This window comes from Sceloporus occidentalis, unplaced genomic scaffold (genome assembly GCF_023333645.1).
Source record: "Sceloporus occidentalis isolate IW3139 unplaced genomic scaffold, rSceOcc1.0.p SCAF_2, whole genome shotgun sequence".
NCBI lineage: Eukaryota > Metazoa > Chordata > Lepidosauria > Squamata > Phrynosomatidae > Sceloporus > Sceloporus occidentalis.
In genome coordinates this window covers 206,326,528-206,346,647 of record NW_028316982.1, presented here as the reverse complement: position 1 = coordinate 206,346,647, position 20,120 = coordinate 206,326,528, and the positions used below count along the sequence as shown (strand labels likewise).

General features: G+C 38.7%; 1 protein-coding gene across 6 annotated transcripts in view; it reads left to right on the top strand.

The window, feature by feature from the left end:
* Positions 1 to 20,120, top strand: part of USP16 (ubiquitin specific peptidase 16) — a 29,540-nt gene that overhangs the window by 121 nt on the left and 9,299 nt on the right. For 3 of the 6 annotated variants that reach the window (XM_089512133.1, XM_089512130.1, XM_089512135.1), the window contains exons 2-13: positions 3,201 to 3,303; positions 4,487 to 4,668; positions 5,330 to 5,433; positions 7,408 to 7,511; positions 9,821 to 10,008; positions 11,305 to 11,400; positions 13,273 to 13,403; positions 14,169 to 14,256; positions 15,656 to 15,734; positions 16,486 to 16,577; positions 18,339 to 18,395; positions 19,380 to 19,553. In XM_089512133.1, the coding sequence (XP_089368259.1) occupies positions 3,243 to 3,303; positions 4,487 to 4,668; positions 5,330 to 5,433; positions 7,408 to 7,511; positions 9,821 to 10,008; positions 11,305 to 11,400; positions 13,273 to 13,403; positions 14,169 to 14,256; positions 15,656 to 15,734; positions 16,486 to 16,577; positions 18,339 to 18,395; positions 19,380 to 19,553 (1,356 nt within the window). In that variant the 5' untranslated portion in view covers positions 3,201 to 3,242. Of the gene's footprint in view, positions 1 to 69; positions 152 to 553; positions 831 to 3,200; positions 3,304 to 4,486; positions 4,669 to 5,329; positions 5,434 to 7,112; positions 7,364 to 7,407; positions 7,512 to 9,820; positions 10,009 to 11,304; positions 11,401 to 13,272; positions 13,404 to 14,168; positions 14,257 to 15,655; positions 15,735 to 16,485; positions 16,578 to 18,338; positions 18,396 to 19,379; positions 19,554 to 20,120 lie in introns of those variants that run through there. The other 3 variants (XM_089512131.1, XM_089512132.1, XM_089512134.1) reach the window with 3 other exon arrangements.

The following is a 20,120-nucleotide window of genomic DNA, read 5'->3' as shown; positions in this document are numbered from 1 at the left end:
AGCATCCGGGCTCTTACCCCTCACTCGCCTGGGCAAAACGTTGGAATGCTTTTCTATTAGTGTCAGCCGCTGTCAGTAAAGGCAGGATAGGCGGGCCGCGCGGTGGAGAGTGGCCAATCACAGGAGGGATGTCGCTGCTTCGCTCGGGAAGGTACGCGGCTTTCTATTGGCTGCTGCGGCTGCGCTGCAGAAATAATCCGCCTTGGTTCCACTTCCGCTGCCATGGCTCAGTGTTGTGGAATTCTGGGAAGTGTAGTTCGTTGTGGCACCAGAGCAAAGATATTTAAATATCTGTTTGTTACACGATATAATATAGTTATATACTTTTATACATATTATATTTCAGTTGATATAGGCTGCATCTACATTGTAGAAATCATCCAGGTCGACACCGCTTTAACTGCCATGGCTGAATGCTATAGAATTCTGGGAATTACAGTTTCTGTGAGACATTTTGCCTTCTCTGTCAGAAAGAGAGCTATCTGGTGCCACAACAAACTACAATTCCCAGGATTCCCTAGCGCTCAGCCAGGGCAGTTAAAACAGTGTCAAACCGGATTATTTATAGATTGTATGATATATTAACATAGCCTGCCTCCACACTGCAGAAACAGTCCAGTTTGAGACTGCTTTTAACTGTGTCAGGGAATTCTGGGAACTGTAATTTTGTGAAACATTTAGCTTTCTCTGTCAGAGAGCTTTGGTTCCAAAGAGTAAACTACGATTCCTAGGACTAGCACACTGAGCCGGGCGGTTAAAGTGGTCCCAAACTGGATTATTTCTGCTGTGCGGACGCAGAGGGAAAGTAAAACTAGGCAGCTGTGGAAAAAGTAATGTATTTTCGTTTTCTCTCTGCTTTCGAGGAGAAGTTGCGCTCCATAAAAACTGCTGCAGCACTCGTGGATATGTTGATATATATATATATATATATACACTGAGGAAGCTGGAGTTACAGTCTAAAAACGAATAGTCTATGAAAGGAACTTTCTCTTCTCTTCCCTCCTGGCTTCTCATGGCGATTACTAAAAGTGCATCTACACCCTGGAAATAATGCAGCTTGACACATCGAGACCGTATGTCCTCACTACCAAGGAGGACCAAGGACTGTGAAACGGAGGACATTCAAGGAAAAAGGGAGGACACAACCAAATAAAAGCTCAAAACACTCAGGTTGAAGTTTAGGACAATGTCCTGGACTTTTTACATTTGTCTGTGGTTTCTAAAATGCCTGCTTGGCATACGGTGCGCCTGCAGTGTAGAAATAGTGCAGTGTGGCTCCATTTTAAGTGCTGTAACTCCATCCTATAGAATCCCGGGATTTACAGTTTTAAAAAGCCTTTAGCTTTTCCCTGCCAAAGAGTGCTGGGGCGCCTCACAAAACTACAAATCCCAGGATTCTGTAGGATGGAGCCATGGCAGTTAAAGCACTGTCAAGCTGCATCATTTCTGCAGCGTAAATGCACCCTTACAGACAAAGAGATAGTAGCAATATCAGTTTTGTACTGAGTGCCTTGCCAGATCAGCAAAGCTGTACGCTCCTGTATTTGAGACTGCTGACTTCTTAATTTCTCTGTCCTGGTGAGGGAAAGGAAGAATGTTCAAGGGTTCATAGAATCGTAGAGTTGGAAGAGACCACAAGGGCCATGCAGTCCAACCCCATTCTGCCATGCAGGAACTCACAATCAAAGCACCCCCAACAGATGGATATCCAGCCTCTGTTTAAAGACCTCCAAAGAAGGAGACTCTGAGGAAGAGTATTCCACTGTCAAACGACTCTTACTGTCATGAAGGTCTTCCTAATGTTTAGGTGGAATCTCTTTTCCTCTAGTTTGCATCTTCTCTGGAGCAGCATAAAACAAGCTTGTTCCTCCTTCAGTATGACACGAAAGAGTAAATGTTTTCCTCCACCCCCCTTTTCCAGGACATTGTCCTACATTTCAGCCTTCTATCCATGAGGAATTCCCAAACGTCCTGTGTTTTGAGCATGACTAAGAAGCATGAATTTATACTGTATTAATGTTAGTGCTTTTAGCTTTTGTTTTGTAATGTCCTACATTTTTCTTGAATGTCCTACATTTTGCAGTGACCTGCCCCCTATGCAGTTAGGACATCTGGTTGCCCAAAATGTCTTAACTTTTAATGTGAACTTAATACTGGTAATGTGTTTCTTTGGATCTGTACGGAAAACTTGGGTTGTAATTTCTATAAAATGCAGGCAGATCTGTCATTTAATGGAGGAATGGGGGGGGGGAAGCAAAATACATACAAGCATGTAGCAGGGAAAAGGCCAGCAACATAGGAAAAAAATAATGCAAGCCAGAAGCATGCTGAAGTACTTAGATTATCAATCCAGTAAAACTGGCTTGTTTCATAATAGCTTTTCTTGCACATTATTGTATTGTTCTCTTGAGGTTAGACTCAAAATGTATAGATCCATACCTTTCTTTCATAATACATTGTGGGTTAGTTTGGGATTTCCCATCAGACTAGCTTAACCTGCTGTTCTAGAATATAGTTTAAATGGATCACATAGCTTTTAGAGTCACACTGTTTATATTCTGGCATATTAATAGGTGATTTGCATAAATATAAATTATTTTATTGCATTTATATCCCAGTTTTCATCTGCAAGGCTGGTACACCCAAGGTTACTCTGTTTTATCCATACAACAACTCTTTGAAGTAGATTATAGTGATTATACGATAGCTTTGTCCTTGTCTTCCCAGAATCGGGGTTGATTTCTTAGTTGAGCACATATCTGAACTCAGATCTTTATAGTCAAAGTCCAATAATATCCACAGCTAGACTGTATGGGGGCTCTCAAGGACTTTTCTGTTCCCAGTATATTTTGAATGAACACTTTGCTGCTAAACAAATGGTTGTAATCTACCTGGGTAGGTCTTTCTATAAACTTTTCAGCCAGAGGTTGGACTTCATGGCCCTTTGAGCCTTCTTGTCCATATGTCTATAATATATAGAAAGAAAGAAAATATGATTGACAAGGTGAATTCCATTCCTATCTGTTATTAACATTTGTTCCAGGACATTTCATTGTGACCATGGTTTCTGATCCTTGAAGAAATAATACAGCAGTGTTGTGATACCATGGTGTAATGTGTGCTAACAGCCGCTGCTCCTGGAGTTTGAGATTTCCTTAGACATAAAGAGTGATGATTATTTTTTTCTCTCTTTCTCGCAGATCATAATAGTTTGATGTGAAATAAAACCTTTGTTCTCTAACATGGGAAAGAAACGAACAAAAGGGAGAAATGTACAGCCGGATGACTTACCGGATGTACTAGGTATGTTTTATAAGTCAAACAGTGTCAGTCTCTGCCCTATTGCAATTGTTCCTGTGAAGAAGAACAATATGTATCAGTGAACACAGTTCTCCTGAGGTGTGATCCTCTTTAGATTAAAATCAAGTCTTTAACTTTCTGGTTTCTCAAAAGGAACTAACATTTATACTTTTAGTATACAAAATACACACTCTTCCTGCCTATTTTGTTACTGCACAACAGAGCATGAGGCAGGAGTTCAAGCCAGCACTTGAACACTGTGATATCCCTGTTCCATCAAACCATCTGTAATAATAAAAGCAACTTAGAGCATAAAAAGAGTTAATTTTCATGTAGCCAAAAGACTATCAAATTACTTTCTAAATCAATAAAACAATTCAGTACTGATCAAATATCTATGTCTGGGCTTTGTATACAATACTGTCAGAGCATCAGTGTGGGCCTAGGGAGGATGGCGATAAGAAAGAAGAGGTAATTATGTTGGTTTTCATATGCGCATACTTTAAAAAATGCAATGCCTTTTTAAAACAAACAGAGTTTAAGCATCAGATCAAGCAAGTATTTATTACGTGTTTTAGAAAGCAGGGGTAGGCATAATATGGCCATCCTGATAATGTAGCTTTCTAACCCTTATTAGCCCCTGTCAACATTGCCTGTAGATTGGAGCTGCAGTCCAACAGTATCCAGGGCAGCCAATGATTTTTCATTTTTGATATAAAAACTACACAAGTTCTTGTGGAATCATTTGTGAGACAGTACCAGCAAGTACTTTACTGCTACCTGCAGGTACTTCATTACTAATTGCTTATTACAGCTGCCTCACCTTTCTTCCTTGGAGATCAGTATAGTACATATAAGCTGTTTCATTTTGTTTCCCTCAAAGCCCTACAAGACAGGTTAGAATCTATAGCTTTTAGAATCTATTCAGTGATTTCCAAACTCTGGTCTTTCAGCTTCCCAAATCCCTGACCCTTGGCTAAAATGGCTGGTGTTTCTGGGAGCTGAAGTACAAAGCCTCTGAAGGACCAGAGTTTGGGAATCACTGAGAGACAAGCCTTCTCAAGGCACTTTACAAGTGAGCAGATAACTTCACCCTAGAGATATCCAGTCCTATACCACATGAGTTTTAAATAATGTACCTCCACCCACTAGCTGTGAATCTCACCTTGTTTAAACTTCTTGACAGAACCTGTGTGCAAACACCTTCGTAAAGGCTTGGAGCAAGGCCACCTGAAGAAAGTGTTGCAGAATGTAGACCGGGGCTCTTGCCAGGACTGCCAAAAATTGGACAATGGGACGCAAGAGAAATCTGAAGAAGAAGAAGAAGACAAACCATCAATATGGTTATGTCTAAAATGTGGCCACAGGGTATTTCCCCCCGTATAACAAACATAATAAGTTTTGAAAATGTATGACTGATTGAAATAGTACCAAAATCCTAGCACTGTTAGACTTTCAGAATTCAAACAAGCATAGTCAGTGGACATGCTGGTTAGAGATGTTGAGATTTGTAATTCAAAAAGTACCTTTTTCACGCTATGATTAATTCTTACCATAACTTTTGATCAGGAGGAATACACATATTTTAGTGATAATACCAATCTCCTTTCTGTTAGATGCTTAAGACATGAAATGTGTACATTTAAGAATCTTCAGACTGGGTACCAATACAAAGAACTTTCCCTCCTTATCATGTCAGTCTTTCTTACTGCTGAATAATAACTAGTTTTTCTGCTAGACTTTATATATCAGTTAAGATTACTATGAACAAATTTTGCTCATGGGATACTCTCCCTAGAGTAAGCAATTTTTATTTTAATTAGCAACTCTTTTCATCACTAATTGAAAGTTATTAAGCATGGCCTAAATCCTGTTGGTTTGTCTCGACTACAGTAGACCAATTGAATCAGTTGTTCAATCATGAGTCAATACATAAGTTAATCTCATTGATTCAGGGGGTCTATTCTAATTGCAGTTAATAGTAGGATTCAGGCCTGTGTGTTTCATATTTGTGTTGTTAATATTACAGGGCTGTGGCAGAAATTCTCAAGGAAAACATGCTTTAAAGCACTATGAAACACCAAGATCAGAACCTCATTGTTTGGTTCTCAATCTGGACAACTGGTGTGTGTGGTGAGTTTGTCAGTTCTATGGTACAGTCAGCCCTTGGTATTCATGGGTTCAACCTTCCTTGGCTTGACAATATTCTTCCCAAAATTCCAAAAAGCAAACCTTGATTTTGCCATTTTATATAGGGGACACCATTTTACTATGCCATTGTATGGAAAGAGATGTGCTGCAGGGCTATTAAAAGGATTATGTAATCTTTTGTACGGCATACAAAATGCACAGGTTGTGTGTGGAGTTCTCAATGTCCCATACGGGGTTTCTTAATCATGTACAGTGTGCTCGCGTTAAACGCGGCTTTGAGCATATGCTCAAAGCCGCGTGGGGCGCAGCGGGCGGCACATTCCATTCCCCATGCGCCACCGTGCCACCGCGGGCACAAGCCCCATTCGTTTGAACGGGGCTTGAGCATCCACATACTTTTTCTTACACGGGGGGGGGGGGGAGGTGAACAGATCTGCTGTGTAAGAGAAGGGCGGACTGTACTACAGAAGCTCAGTAGCATCACTGTGTGTGTGGTGTGTGTGGAGTGCACTGGGTGACACTCCAGAATAGGGGGTGACACCCAGTGGGGTGTCCCCTCAGCCGCAGACCTGGTTTATGGGGATCCCCACAGCCGTGGGCCTGCTCCCTGAGGGCACGCTGGGCTTCTGCTGCCCACCCCATGGTTGATTCCCAGCCCTTTCCTGGAGTACACAGAGCTTCTCCCGCCCTCCTTGGGGGCCGGGGATGCTCCCGGGCCCTTTCATACGGCTTGCAGGGCTTCTCTAGCCTTCCCCAGGGGTCCGGGGCTACTGCATCTTCAGCTGTGCGCTTGTGTTCCTGCACTCATTGGAAGTTGTGCACCGGAAGTCCTGCTTCTATAAGTCCACACACCCCTGTGATTGACCACACCAGGTGACATCAACCCTAGGGATGCCACTGCAGAAGCTATTATGAAAGTTAATTATATTATTATCCTCAGTACAGAAGATTCTTTTCTGAAAGTAGGGTATGCTCAAATTCCACTGGGATATGTAGAAAATAAACAGTTTCCTGCACACATTGCTCTGATTTATTGAAAAACATTAATTATCAGTGGGTTGTAGCGACTGCTTTTGGAGAGGGGTGATGTGGATATTGTCTGCTGGACAAAGAAGCCCATGTTTGCTTACTTGGGACTGCAAATAAAATTAGCTTCCAATATAGTTCTAATTACTGGACTTTAAAAATAAGTCACATTTAGGGTCCTCTCCCCTCAAATAACACAATTTAGCAAGGAATTCATAATGTCCATTGTTGTTCTACCAGAAAGCTCAAGTAATAGTCATCAGTTTTATCCCCTGGACATCAAACATACTACATTTCAAAGCTAAAAGGAACCTTTAAGGAGTTCAGCTGCACATCAACAGTTTATTTATTTACTTATTGCATTTACATACTGCCTTTCTTCTGGTGTGTGGTTCACAAACACTAAAACAAATTAGTTAAAAACATGGTAAAAAACCACAATTAAAATATCACCATTTTAAAATAATGCATTAAACAATTTAAAATCATTAAAAAGTATGCAAACATTAAAACTAGAGTACTCTGCATTCCCATGAGAATTTAAATATAAAATGTAAGAAACCCTGCAAAAAACTTTGCCTTCAAATGTCATATTACAATTAGTCATAGGTCTTTATTTAAAATGTGAATATATTATTATACCATGCCATAATATCATAATACAGTCTCCTCTCCTAACTCGCAGATCTGAGATTTGCAACCTTGAATATCCGCGGAGGGGCGACCTCTGCTATTTTCAATAGTGCGCACGCCCAGGGGCGCACCTCATTCAAGCCTATGAGGCTTGAATATGCTTTCGCGGGGGGTCAGGAATGGATCTGCTGTGGAAACGGAGGGCCAACTGTACTTTGGATTGATGTCAACCACACAGTTAACCTAGGAGCCTGTGAGTGCTTAACTGATATGCTTTGCTTCTTTTTGTTGAAACAGGTGCTACTTATGTGATAATGAGGTCCAGTACAATAGTTCTACTCAGTTGGGGCAACTTGTGGATTATGTTAGGAAGCAAGCTCTTATGAACATTGAGAATAAAGGTAAATTCCTTGAACATTAGACTTGAATTTACTCATAATGTGTGTGTTAGTTACTGACTCACATTTGAGGAGTCAGTGAGTATGCTTAAAACTTAAATAACTGCATTACTGTTTTTCTGATTCTAAAAATATAGTATTTTCTAACTGCTAATCAGAAACGCAAAATTTCATCCGTAGGCTGCATACACAGATAGGCCCATAAGCCTTTAGAAGAAAGAAGTAATTGTAAATTTGCAATTACAGGTTGAATCTCCCTTATCTAAAATGCTTGGGACTAGAGATGTTTGGATTTTGTATTTATTTATTGATTTGGATTTTGGAATACCAGTATTTGTATATATGTACATAATGAGATGTGTTGGAGTTGGGACCCAAGTCTAAACACAAAATTAATTTATGTTCCTTATACATCTTATATACATAGGCTGATGGTAATTTTATACAATATATTTGATAGTTTTATGCATGAAACAATGTTTGTGTATTTTGAACCATCAAGTGTCACTGTCTCAGCCATTCATAGAAAAAAAAATGGGTTTTTAGAATATTTTGGACTTCAGAATTCCAGATAAGGAAGACTTAACCTTTAATAGTGACTATATTTAAATTAATAGTGACTAACCTCATACATGCCGAGAGAACCAGCACAGTGTGGTGGTTTGAATGTTTAGGATTCTTGGAGACCACAATTCAATTCCCTGCTCAGCCATGGAAATCAAATGTGTGAGCTTGGGCAGCTCAGATTTTCTCAACATTAGAGGAAAGCATTGTCAAACATCTTCTGAATTAATTTTGCCATGAAAATCCTAAGAAAGGGTCAGAGTCAGTCCTATTCAGCTTGAAGGCATATAATAACCACAACAACATCATACTGCACTTGAGTTTGTATTTAATATGATCACATCAGTAGTTAGAAATAGTAATCTGTCAGACACTTGGAAGCTCCAACTTGATCAATTATCGAGTCTGTTGACCCTACTCAGGCTATGTTTAATATTGTAAGGTTTTCCCAGTATTTCTCTTACCTCCATCTCTCCTCTCTGAGCCAAATGTTTTAAGAGAATGGCCAGTCCCATAATCATCTAACACGTTTTCTGATTACGAATGTATTCTCCTTTCTCCTGCTTACTTCTTAGTAGTGGCAGCTGTGGTTTCACATTAAAATGGTTGCCTTTGGAATTGTAGGCAGGGAATTTCCATCATTAATATACAATTTATGATAATAGGATAGCTATGTATGCATTTCATTAATTTTCTTTTACACCACTAAATTTCTTGAGGAATCATGCAGCCCTCCAGAAATTGTTGGATTGCAGTTCCTGTCATTCCTCACTATAGGTTATGCTGGCTAGGGCTGATGGGACCTGCAGTCCAACAATATTTGGTGGGCCACATGATTCCTATCACTGGTTTAAAAACAATAATAATGTATATTTATAATTGATCTCTTATGATATAGAAAATTTAAGTGGATGGTGGCTACCGGGGAGTGGGGCAAATGAAATCATCATACCCCCTGCATACAAACTGCCCACCCACATTAAAATTTTGCTTGAGTCTCCAAATTTCTAGCATTGCAGGGAGTGAGACACTGAAAAGTGTTCACACTTAGCATGCTGTGCTTTTATTCTCTTGCTAATGTTGACTATCCCTTTGCTTTGGAAGCCTAAATTTGCTTTCTAAATGCTCAGCTGAGGTTTTAAGTTATTTCAATGGTAGAAGTCTGGGGAGTGAAGGAAATTTTCATTTGGGAAGAGAAGACTTCTAATTTTGTTGAGCAGTGCTCCCATTTTGACTTCCTGTAGTTACACTCTTGAAACCTAATGGGTTTCATAAGATGCTGGTCTCCCCCCCCCCCCCCCACGCACACACACACTACCCCTGTGTTTTCCTTGTAAAGCAAGAGTAGTCAAAGTGCATTTCTGGGCTGCACATGTCCCCTTAGTCTGTGTTTTGCAATCCTGGACCCCCCCCCCACCTGTGCCAAACATTCTTCAAAGACAGCCCCACATAGAGCACCTTACAGTAGTACAGACAGGATGTAGCTAAGGCATGTGTCACAGTGGCTAAGTAAGATGTCCCTAGAAATAGGTGCTGTTGGCACACTAGCTTTAATTGTGCAGATGCATTCCTGGCTACTGCAGAAACCTGAGCATCTAGGTTCAGGACTGAAGCCAGAATTTTAGCATTTTGTTTCATAATGCCACTTTCCACTCGAAGTAACATTTATAATTCCTACATCCCGTGACTGGATTGACATCACATCTGAACTTATTTATTTTAAAATTAAAATCAACTGCTTTTTTTAGTGTCTAAAGAGGAAGAAGACAAACCAGTAGAAAACAAAAAAGTAAAAGATCACAGAAATGAAGAAGAGAAGGAGAAAAAAGAGCTTTTATTCAAAGACAACAAGGCTCATTTAAATGGCAATGCAGAAATGACAGTGAAGGGTCTCAGCAACCTGGGAAACACATGTTTCTTTAATGCTGTTTTACAGGTAAGGTAGAAATTGCTGAGATATCCAGATCTCTAGTCCATCTGTTCTCCTGTTTGTACTGAAGAGTCATTGGAACTGCTATTACATATTTCTGTTTCTGATCTAATTATTGTTTTTAAAGCTCTTTGTAGCATTGCTGTTCTGGGTATATCATTAAACACATTTTTGTACTTTCTAGATCTTTGAGGTCATGAATAAAGCTCTGGTGTATGTGTTGTATCCTTCAGAGTTTAAAGTGCAATTGGCAGCTCAGTGGACAATATAGACTTTTCTCTTTAAGCAGCTGTGTGTGATAGGGATTAATTGGGTTAGTGGTGTTTTCCTCCAGATAGGGCCAATAGATAAGCTATGAGACTGATTGAACAATGGCCCTATACAGACAGGCCAAAATAAAGCTGCTTCAGGTCACTTTGGAGGTATGGTGTTTCAATGATGCATGCGTCCTAAGTGTCTGGAAGCTGCACCAAAGCTGCACTCCAGTCCTTAGGACTGGAGCGTGGCTTTGGTGCGGCTTCTGGACTCTTACGACGCATGTATCATTTAAACAGCATACGTCCAAACTGACTCGAAGCAGCTTTATTTTGGTCTGTCTGTATCAGGCCAATGTGACTTTCCTACTTCCTCACCACTACTATCACAACAGCTTCCCTATACAGTCTTCCAGGCTGAAGGACCTTCTTGGAGGAATTTGTGGAGGTGCCGTGAGATTAGGAGATCTTGAAAATTCAGTGGCATTATATTCTTTTCACTTGCACAAAACATCTGTAGAAGTTAGGTTCTGCTATTAAGATACTGTTGCTAACACTAACATTTTTTATTTTTAATGTTTTCTGTTTTGAAAAGCTTATTTGCATTGGAAAATAAATTATTAACCCTCAGGATAATGACAACATCAAATATTAAAGAATCAAAAAAGCTAAAGCATCCAGACTAGGTGCATATCTCTCCCTTTTTTGAATTTAGAATCTCCTTTTGGGGCAGGCCACATGTATTTTTCTGTTTTGGGACCTTTGTTGTTTCTTTGGCGCATAAATACAGATATGTTGGTTGTTTCCTCACTAAGTGTTTATATTATCCTTCCACTGCTGTGTAGTAAAACAAAATGTATACAATATAATCATCCCCCTCCCCAAGGTTAAAAGGAAACTCTGAAACCACAACTATAATAGCTGTAATAATAGACCCAAGGGACTAAAAACTGAACATTAGTTTTCAAATAATTGTTTTTAAAAGCTTTTCATTTCAGCTTGTAGAGATTTTTGAACTGTCTAATGCCTGACATATTTTTCCTTACAGAACTTATCACAAACCCCAGTTCTGAGAGAGCTCTTGAAAGAAATTAAAATGGCTGACTCTACAATTACAATTGAGCCTCCTGAATTCTCAGTAGCAGTACGTACACTGCTGTTTTGTGATATGTTAAAATAATTAAGAGGTGGTTTTAAACACTTTAAGCAACTTCTCTCTTCAAGGTTAAATTGTTCTTCTGCATACTTTTTGATGGATTTAGTGAGGAGGTGGCCAAAGCAATAACGCCATGACTGTGGTTTTGTATCAGATGAAATAACTTCATCTTTGAATGCTCTCCTCTCCTGTTTTGTGATGACAATAATGAACTGCACTTTCATGTTATGGCTGGGTCCACTATGCATCAATAGAAGCATAGTGTCTATATCAAGGAAAGTAATAGTACCACTCTATTCTGCTTTGGTCAGGCCTCACCTGGAATGTTAAGAAGCTAAAGCGTGCCCAGAGGAGGGCAACCAAAATGGTGAAACGTCTGGAAATCATGTTCTATGAGGAGAGACTTAGGGAGTTGGGTATGTTTGGCCTGGGAAAGAGAAGGTGAAGAGGTGATACAATAACCCTGTTTAAATATTTGAAGGAGTGTCATATTGAAGCTGGAGTAAGCTTGTTTACTGCAGCTCCATGGAATAGGATCCAGAACAATGGATTCAAATTATAGGCCAAACTATAGGAACAGAAATTCCACCTCAACATTAGGAAGAACTACCTGACAGTTAGAGCTGTTTGATAGTGGAACACACACTCTTGGAGTGTGATGGAGTCTCCATCTTTGGAGGTCTTTAAACAGAGGCGCTGGGTGACCATCCATCGGGACTACTTTGATTATGAGTTCCTTCATGACAGAGGGTTGGACTGGATGGCCCTTGAGGTCTCTTCCAACTCTATGATTCTAATTATTCTTTAACTTTCGTGTTATCCATTGTTTTAACTGTATTTTGTTTTAACTAATTTTGTAAGTTACCTTGAGTCCTATATTGGGAGAAAAGTAGGATATAAATTAAATCAAAGATCCTGCCATGTTGGTCAACATGAACTGCTATGGAGACCTTTAACATCTGAACAGATTTGTATAACTGTAAATAGTGTTATAGGCCAACACAGCACATTAAATTTGACATAAGCTTTTATAAACAGAATCAGAACTTTCTGATCTCCTCATGGCCACATGAAATGGGAAGTTGAGAACACACAAGCCACCTACATCCTGTTAAGTTTGTACAGGACTGCAGATACATATTTATGTCTTAATGGCCTGTTACAGACAGTCAAAATAAAGCTGCTTCGAGTCACAGTGGAGGTATGGTGTTTCAATGATGCATGCGTCCTAAGAGTCCAGAAGCCGCACCAAAGCCACACTCCAGACTGGAGCGTGGCTTTGGTGCGACTTCTGGACTCTTAGGATGCATGCATCATTGAAACACCATACCTCCACTGTGACTCGAAGCAGCTTTATTTTGGCTGTCTGTAACAGGCCCATGATACCAATCTCCTCCCCCGCCCCCCACCATTGTCCTTGTTTCCCAGCATTTGGATCTTCATTTGAAATGAAAGGCTGTGTTGGGGGCTGGATTTCCTTTTAGGATACACATTTCTCCTCCTCCTCCATACACACCCACCCCTCTGAGCCAGATTGGCAAATTCCGATGACATATCTCCCTCAGTTCCCTCCCTATGCTACAATCCCCCCTTGCCCCAACTCCTAAGCCTTTCCTCATAGCTCTCTAAACTTTATGAGAAACTTTTGGTAGGGGTGAAGTACAAAGAGAGGACAGAGAATTCATTCTGTGAGAATGCTCTTTTATGAATACTACATTAGATGTGGATCATTAAATCTACAAAATAATGTGCCTTTGCTTAAGAGAGTGGAACTGTCTGTTTTCCTGTTTCAGATTATTGGCTAGCAAAGCTGCTGTTTAAAAATATGTAATGCAGGTGCTTTCTTTTTGTGTTGTTCAGGAAACCCTAGAAGTTACACTTGATCAGCCAAAACCCCTTACTTTAGCAATGTGCCACTTTCTGACAGAAATGCAAGAGACACAAAAGGGAACTGTGACTCCTAAAGAGCTTTTCTCCCAGATCTGTAAAAAGTGAGTATCTCCGTATGAGGCAATATTAATATTGAAAAATGGATTTAGTACAACATATTTCATGTATTGGCTGCTTTGTAGTGAATTGACCTAATCAGTTATAACTTTCTTAATTGCTATGCCCTTATGAACATCAGTTGACTAAATCCAAATTTATGCAAGTGAATTTTCAGAACTTTCTTTCCTTTCCCAAACCCTGCATCCTTCTGTGTTGCCCCAAAACTTACTCCAACCTTCCAGAACTATATTTGTAGATCCACAGGAGGTGGAGTGGGTAGCAGGAACTGGCCCTCTTTCAATATCAGTGGATTCCACTCATCTGCAGGAAAAGCCCACTGCTGGATCTTGCCCCTTAAACAATCCAGACATCGAATGGTTCTAGAATTTGAAGTGTTCAATCCTGTACAAATTTAACAGGAAGTAAGTGGTATTTTTAAACAGACCTATGTAGGTTTGTGCTGTAAATCTCTTGAAGAAACTATATCCCTGCACTTTTTTTATTCCATACCAAAATTATATGGAAGACCATGCAATGAAACAAGTAATTGCAATATTTCCAGATTATTGTTACAATTTCCTGGGGCAGTAGCATAAAAAGATAAACAAACCTGAACATCTGAAGGTGATGTGAGACTTTGTTCTTCATTGTTGAGCGCTCTTTTCTTTTGCCCTGGTTTTCAGCTGTTTCTCCATGTCTTCCAGGAACCAAAAGTGATATCCATTTTAATCTGTGACCATATTATTTTCGTTTTCTTTCTTACTCAGAGCCATACGGTTTAAAGGGTATCAGCAACAGGACAGCCAGGAGCTGCTTCGTTACTTACTAGATGGAATGCGAACAGAAGAAGTCCAAGTAGGTATCTAATCATCATTGGTATGGTGGCTGCTGGAATTTCACATACTGCTTCGTCAACTTCTAGTGTTTTAGGAGAATGAGTTCTTTGAAAAATTCATGCTACAAAATCTAGCTGTGAATTCTCATGGACATAATGGGTGAGATTTAGACTGCAGTTCTGTACACCCCTACGGGAGAATAAATTCATGCTTAATTTAGAATTGGGCTATTATTCTTATTTAATAATTTTATTGAACTTCAACATATATAAATCATACACATTCAGGGCATCAGAAATACAATAAAGTTGTATCTCTGAATTAATACATTCAATTTCTCTCACTGCTGTGTCTTAACTTTATTGTGCAAAGGAACATATCTTCATTATTATCCAAAGGCAACTGTCGTGCAACAAAATAGGAACATTATGTTATCTCTTAAAGTTTTCAAAAGGCAACCATTATGTAGTAAAATAGGGTGGTTCTTTTTATCGGTACATAGAATTATAATTCTAACTAACTATATAATTGTAACTAATTTTATTACCATTATTATAATTATCACCATCTTTAGGGTTTTGTCATATATATATATATATATATATATATATATATATATATGCAAGTCCTTGCATATGAATCAGATATATTGAACCAATTTTATATGAATGAGTTGCATCTACTTTTTTGAAAAATTGGAAGCCTTTCATTGACTTGCAGAAAATGACAATAATATGTTAACTCTGGGGTCTGATAATTAGGCTTAGCTAAGTTGAAGAAGTTCATATTTAAAAAATTAGAAGTTTGATGCTAAGATTTATAACCATTATAAAGAAAGTCAGAAATCAATATAAATATTTCTTGGGTTTTGGGTTTTTTCCCCCTTGTTTGTTACATTTTTCTCTTCTTTCTTTGCTTTTTCAAGTTTTTGTTTGTATGTATATTTTTTTTTTTAAATAAATAGGTTGCATCCAGTTAGTGTCATCCAGGAATAGGGAGGGATGCCATCCTCAATCATTTTCTGTTATTCCCTGTATCCTCCCCTATACAAATCTGCTTGGGCAGGTTGGGGAACTCCTTGAGATAACAGGGGAATTGGTGCTGGGGGCTTCAGTGGCTGTAGAAACGTCAAAAACCCTCTCCCTTTTTGCTGTGTCACTGGAAGCGTCCACTGGATCAAATATATGTGTGTGGGTGTTGGTGGGAGGGATAATCTGTCTTTAAAATAATATGCTCAGAAAGAATGGGTACCATATTATACATAGCATATTTGTTGGTAGAATAATTTGTGCTTGAAGGTTATATTTCCGTTTAATTATTATTATGGAGGTTGGACCTCAAAAAAGCTGTATTATTTTTATTTGTTTTTATAAAATATATACTTATGTTTAGTAAACATTTAAAATTATATTGTCTAGAGGATCTGTGCTGGGATTTTTAAGGCACTGAATAATTCTGCTGACAAAGAAAATGAAGAACTAAAAAAGAAGATCAAAGGTAACTTTTGCTATTTGTTGGCCATTTTTTGGATTCTGTCATGGAGTCAAAGTCTTAATGAGACATGTGTGCACATTTCCCACAAAAGCCACACTTGTGGGTCAGGTTATTTCTGGAGTAATGGAGTGCAGGGTTAAATTATTCAGTGGACTTCCCCACCTCAGGTGCACATGACAGAATCCTTTTGGCATGCTTAAAGCAGATTGATAGATTCTGCTCTATAATTTTGGGGAGAAAAAAAGGAACAACTAATATTTAAAATGTTCACATTGTGATTTGAGACTATTTGGCAGCCCCATTCATCACCTCTTTCCTAGTCGGGAACTCTAATGTCTTTATTCTGTCTTTTGACCGTTTCTTTTCTAATCACTGATTAGATTCACATGTAACAGCCTGGGTATAATTTGTTGAATTCTGACTAATGTCTAAACTCATCCTTACAAACAAACCCCCACTTTAAAAAATGGCTTTTTCTTTTGTGTGAACTTTTACTTGTACCTGTGTTGTTTTCCCAACAATTCCTCTCAAGCAGAAGCTGACAAAATAGAGAAAAACAGGACAGAAGTAAGGAAAATAAATTGTCATTTGCTTGACTGTATGCAGGTCAAATCATAACTAAACCAATACACAACATGAATAAAAATTTAGTATGATATTCGAACAAGACCAGTTCAGTATTGTTATAAAACAAGTGCATATTTTAAAAGTAAAAAGTTTGATTGCTTTATTAATATATTGTCTAACATTTCAGAATATGAAAAGAGAAAGATAACACAGACTTTTGTGGATCGTGTTTTTGGAGGCGAGTTAACAAGTACAATAATGTGTGAGGAGTGCCAAACTGTGAGTGGCTTGATGTTTGTTATAGTCCAAAGTAGGAGTGCAAATTGTGTGACCCTACAGATGTTGCTGAATTTCAGTTCCCATCATTGCTTACTATTGATTGTGTTGGCCTGAAACTGCTAAGATTTTGAGTTCAGTAATGCCTTGAGGAACACATAATTCCCACTCTGACCCGTAAAAGTATTTTTAGGCAGTCAGTGGAGTGGCACAGGTTTCTCAAATGATCTGCATCCCAGCAATTGTGTAGAGGCAGGAAGGGGCAGTTTTACAGGTGCCAGGTTTTGCAGGTGCCAATTCTGTTATCCTCCAGGTATAATCTCAGAATTCAAAAGAGTTGCTGAATACATAGCTGGTGATTGTAATGGCTAGGATAGTTTTTTTGCTCCCCTTTCTCATAATTGACTGTAGCAAAATAAATTATTTGTGATGAAAAAATCCACGAAAATTTACCAGGCCTAAGATCAGTTAGAAGACCGTGTTCATCTATATTATTACCATCATTTACAAAACACACAAAGTTGAATTGTTAACCTTATTCATGTCTTAATTTCATATAATGTTTCCTATATGCCATTGTTTGTCCAGGTTTGCATTTTTATTCCGGTTTAGTGGTTTATCTTATACAGCGCCCTACAAATTAGGTCCAGCTTTAATATCCAGAAAATGTTTTCATTTAGGTTTTCATTTAGGGAGCCCTGGTGGTGCAGTGATTAAATGCCTGTACTGTAAGCCACAAGGTTGTAAGTTTGATCCCAGGGGCTCCAAGGTTCACTCAGCCTTGCATCCTTCAGTAGGATGCTAAAATGAGTACCCAGCTTGTTGACGGCAATTAGCTTATACATTGTAAACCACTTAGGTAATGCTTATTTCACTGATAAGCGGTATAGAAATGTACTTGCTATTGCTACTGCTGTTTTCACTTGCCAACAAGGATATAATGAAAGCTCCTCTGAGAACACATGCAAAACATATTTCACTTTCCACTCAGCAAGAAACAGCCTGGTTCTCCCACAAAATTAAGGAGAATGACTAATAGCACAGATGGCATTTTTCTACATGAGCCTTATCTCCCCTCTTCCCCTTGCCAGTGGTGTCTCTCCAAAAATTTACACTAGCTTCCTAAAAAGATCCAGTGTAAACATTTTTTTTTTCAAAATGAGTTTTTTCTTCCTTTCCCTCAGAAATTATCCTATGACTGTTATCTTAGTCAGATTTTTTTTTCCTTTATGGTTTGGGAATGGGGAATTAATAAAGACTGCAGAGGCACTGAGGAAAGTAAAAAGTAGATTTGAATGTGCTTTCAGCCTTCTGTTAATTTGCAAAGTAAACTTTCCTGTTCTTAAGAAATCTGTATGTAAGCGGAATAAAATAGCAGCTTGTTGACAGAGAAGTATTTGGAAAGAATTTATTTTTGGTGATTTCTATTTTTTATGTTCAGCCAGAAGAACAGAGGCCAAATTATTTATTTATATCCTGCCCTTTCCCCAAAACTGGGACTCAAAGCAGACTACTCAGTACTGGCATCTTGCTTAACTACTTTTCTTGGATAAGGCAAATTATTCTTAAATGCCTAATTTTAGCTTCAAACTCCCTGCCCTCCCCAGTGGCATTGGAATTTGGGACGTTTTTTCCACCAGCAGCTGCAAGCTCTAGTAGTTTCGCAGTACAGCTAAATTCATACACACTAACTCTAAGATATACGATACTTTAAATTCTCCTACTATTAGTTCTCCTACTAATGGACTCAAACATTTATTTCAGGTTTCATTAGTTCATGAGTCATTCCTTGATCTTTCACTCCCAGTTTTCAATGAACAGGTAAGCATAAAAATGTGAGCCTTTCTTTAGATTGTACAATCTAGGTTGTGTTGCTAAGATTCTGGAAACAGCAAAAATGGAAGAAGAATTTGAAGAAGACAGTATTCATTAACAGGTTATGAGAAAATGTACAAAAGACACATAATTTCAGTGAGTGAGATCTAGAAGTTTCTATATATGAAGACCTTTCCCCATTCAGCTAAAGTGAGAGCTTGGAAAGATTGGAAGGTGAGAGGTCCTCAATCTTTCCAGGATGTGTACAAACAGAACTGAAAGTAAGGAAATCACAGAGTCAGGCAAAACAGGTACACGTTATTCTTCACATGTTGTTGTGCCTGCTACCAAATCCACAACATATGAAGGTCAAATAATAATGGAACAACTTCCTGACGGTAAGAGCTGTTTCACAGTAGAACACACTCAAAACAAGCAAATGATCTATAGCTCAAACTACAAGAAAGTATATTCCACCTAAACATTAAGAAGAACTTCCTGACTGTAAAAGCTGTATGACAGTGGACAAGGTCCCTTGGAGTGGTGGAGTCTCTTTCTTTCGAGGTTTTTAAACAGAGGCTGGATGGTCATCTATTGGAAGTGCTTTGATTGTGTATTCCTGTGTTGCCCCTTTGGTCTCTTCCAACTATGATTCTATGGAATAAACTAATTATACATAGTGTAACTGTAGAATTTCTACTACTTCCATACTATGTTTAGTGTGGTAGTTAACATCACAAAAATATATTTTTGTGAAAATGTGAAAGAAAGCTTGGCACATTTTTTTTGAGGACTTGAATAAAGCCAAGAAAACTGAGGCCAAATTCTCCTTCCCTGCAAAGTATTGTAAACAATAACAATTTATTTTTCTCATTATTTTTAATGCTCATTAAATATGCCAGACTGCATATTTTGCAAAATATGTATTGAACTGTACTCTAATATTACCACTCCATACCTGTCTAAACAGTTCATATTTTTCTTTTTAAGGGTAGTAAGAAAAAAATAGGTGAGAAAAATGTTAAAAAGATACAGGAAAATGAGATGGAAAATGATGAAGACAACATAGAAAATGACTGTTATTTGAAGGACCGAGAGGAGACTCCTGGTACAAGTAAGCATCTTCAGAAAAAGGCAAAGAAAATGGCAAGAAAACAAGCAAAGGTTAGTAGTGGAGTGAGTAAAAATGGGTAAACAAGGGTTGGGCAACCGTCAGAGGCTAGAGGGCCACATTAGCCCCCTAAACAACCTTGAAAGGTTATAACCTCCTATACCACCACCACTGGAAAAAAAAAAACCACCCTTATTTAAAACACAAACACCATCTAGGGACCTGTGATACCAGACTTGTGGTATCACATGTTGTCCCACTCATGGTTTAGAATTGTATAAATAAGAAGTGGTAAGCTTGGAAGTTATATATCCTCTCTCTCTCCCTCTCTCTCCTCCCTCACCTTGGATGCTGCAATTTCTGAACAAACTTCCAAATTTGTGATAAATTATAGGTCTACATCCTGTAATGTGAATCTAATTCTCATATATGCTTCTGTCCCCTGCAGCCATCTTCACCATCAGAAGCTATTTTGTAGAAGGTTTCTTAGTCCTCTAGAGCAGATTTGACTGCATACGTGGATGTGAAATTGCCCCCTTTACTATGCCCCATTGGATCCTGGCCATTGTTTGTGATTGCATAACATGCAGCAATCTGTGACTTGGTCAAACTGTAATGTA